Source organism: Sinocyclocheilus grahami, unplaced genomic scaffold, assembly GCF_001515645.1.
Source record: "Sinocyclocheilus grahami isolate Dianchi unplaced genomic scaffold, SAMN03320097.WGS_v1.1 scaffold393.1, whole genome shotgun sequence".
Taxonomy (NCBI): domain Eukaryota; kingdom Metazoa; phylum Chordata; class Actinopteri; order Cypriniformes; family Cyprinidae; genus Sinocyclocheilus; species Sinocyclocheilus grahami.
Genome location: NW_015505572.1, coordinates 398,309 through 399,967, shown reverse-complemented (window position 1 = coordinate 399,967; position 1,659 = coordinate 398,309). Strand labels below are relative to the sequence as shown.

Below are 1,659 nucleotides of genomic sequence, written 5' to 3'. Positions count from 1 at the left end.
ATTCTAAATATTCTTAAAAAGCAGGAAATCTTGCAAACCGAAAGGCAAAATGACATATTTCTTCATGATTGATGAAATGTTCTCAGCAGTTGGTTAGCCAACAGTAGCGTTAGCCAATGTTTCTGGTCTAATTGCAGACAGACTTCCTCCTCAGAAACATGAAGTGAAACCGTACAGGTGTAAAGCCTGGGATTGAGGTGTATTTTTTTTCAATTGAAGTCACGCTACAGCGCAGCAATCTAAACAATGACTGGCGTGTGTAAGCTGTGTAAATTGGCTTTGTGGGTCATTGCCAGGTTTTTGTTTGGACTGGTTGGTTCTGTTGCTGCTTGTGATTACGTACAGTGTGTTTCCGGTGTGGAGAAGGATTATGACGCTTTTCTCTCTCGATCTCAGGCCATGTATGTGTACATGAAGGCGGCTTATCTCAGCATGCTTCCAGACACAGAATCCCGGCCGTTCGGGGATAATGAAGTGGATCTCTTTAGGTAAATACGCTCGCATGTAATTACACCACTAACACAGGAGCAGAAACAATAAACTGCCTTTTGTATGTCTCTCTTTCTTTGGATGTATGTTAACATATGATCAAAACTGACATTAGCTGATTGATAGATGGAAATAAAGCGTTTTTTATTCCCGTTCACTTCCTATCTCTCTTTTGCGGTCTCTCAGACAGGTACCAACATACAAACAGAAGATAGCGGGTAAATCTCCACCCACAGAGAAGTTTGCCATTCGTAAAGCGAGACGGTACAAAGCTAGCAATCCAATCAGACTTCCTGTGCCTGTGCTTGTAAGAGTAACGTAACGCATTCAACACGCTTCTTTCTAAATGTTTTTTCCCCTTTACTTTCTGTTGTGATGCAATGGTTATATTTTAAAGTCAGCAACCTTTGTGCTTCATATTTCAGGAGATGATGTACATGTGGAATGGTTTCTCCATGATCAGCAAACAGCCTGAGCTGACGGAGGGCATGATGGAGACGCTGTTAGAAGCAGAGCGCACACTAAAGGCCGCTCAAGGTAATGCCACACAATGTCCACTCTGGATTAAATAAATAGGAAACTACATCAATTGCATTTTAGGGAAATCTGTTATTCATAGTAGTATCACTCTATGCTGTATACAGAGAATATGTCTAGATATAAAAGAAGACTTTTAAAATAGGTCTTAACACCAATTGATTGTTATCAGTAAACAATGAAGTAATACATTATTGAAAAAGCAATGTTAAAGTTTTAAATCATCAATTGCTCAATTTTAAATAATATATTATATACCATAATTTCTGTATTATTAATTACAAAATATTGCATGGTCAATCGTTTTTTTTTTTTTATCAAATGGTTGTTTTTAATCATGTATTTATCCTCATGTTTAAATATTTCAAGAGATTCATTTGTTAGAATAATTTTCTCAATTCATTTTAAATGGCCCCCGTTTTATGTAAAAACAAAAACCATAAAAGAAATGTATTACTTGAAATAAAATAATCATTAACTGAAATACAATATAAAAACATTTCACTTACCAAGGAGACATATTTTTATTTAGTTTAAGTTGACATACTAAAATAGACATAAAAAATTATAATAAAAAAATTATAATAATAATTCTCTCTCTCTCTCTCTCTCTCTATATATATATATATATAT

General features: G+C 34.9%; 1 protein-coding gene across 1 annotated transcript in view; it reads left to right on the top strand.

Moving 5' to 3' along the window:
- The window catches only part of LOC107550230 (tetratricopeptide repeat protein 39A-like), a 15,144-nt gene that overhangs the window by 12,422 nt on the left and 1,063 nt on the right, over positions 1 to 1,659 (top strand). The window contains exons 11-13 of the mRNA XM_016231470.1: positions 397 to 488; positions 676 to 796; positions 915 to 1,026. Of these exons, the coding sequence (XP_016086956.1) occupies positions 397 to 488; positions 676 to 796; positions 915 to 1,026 (325 nt within the window). The remainder of the gene's footprint in view (positions 1 to 396; positions 489 to 675; positions 797 to 914; positions 1,027 to 1,659) is intronic.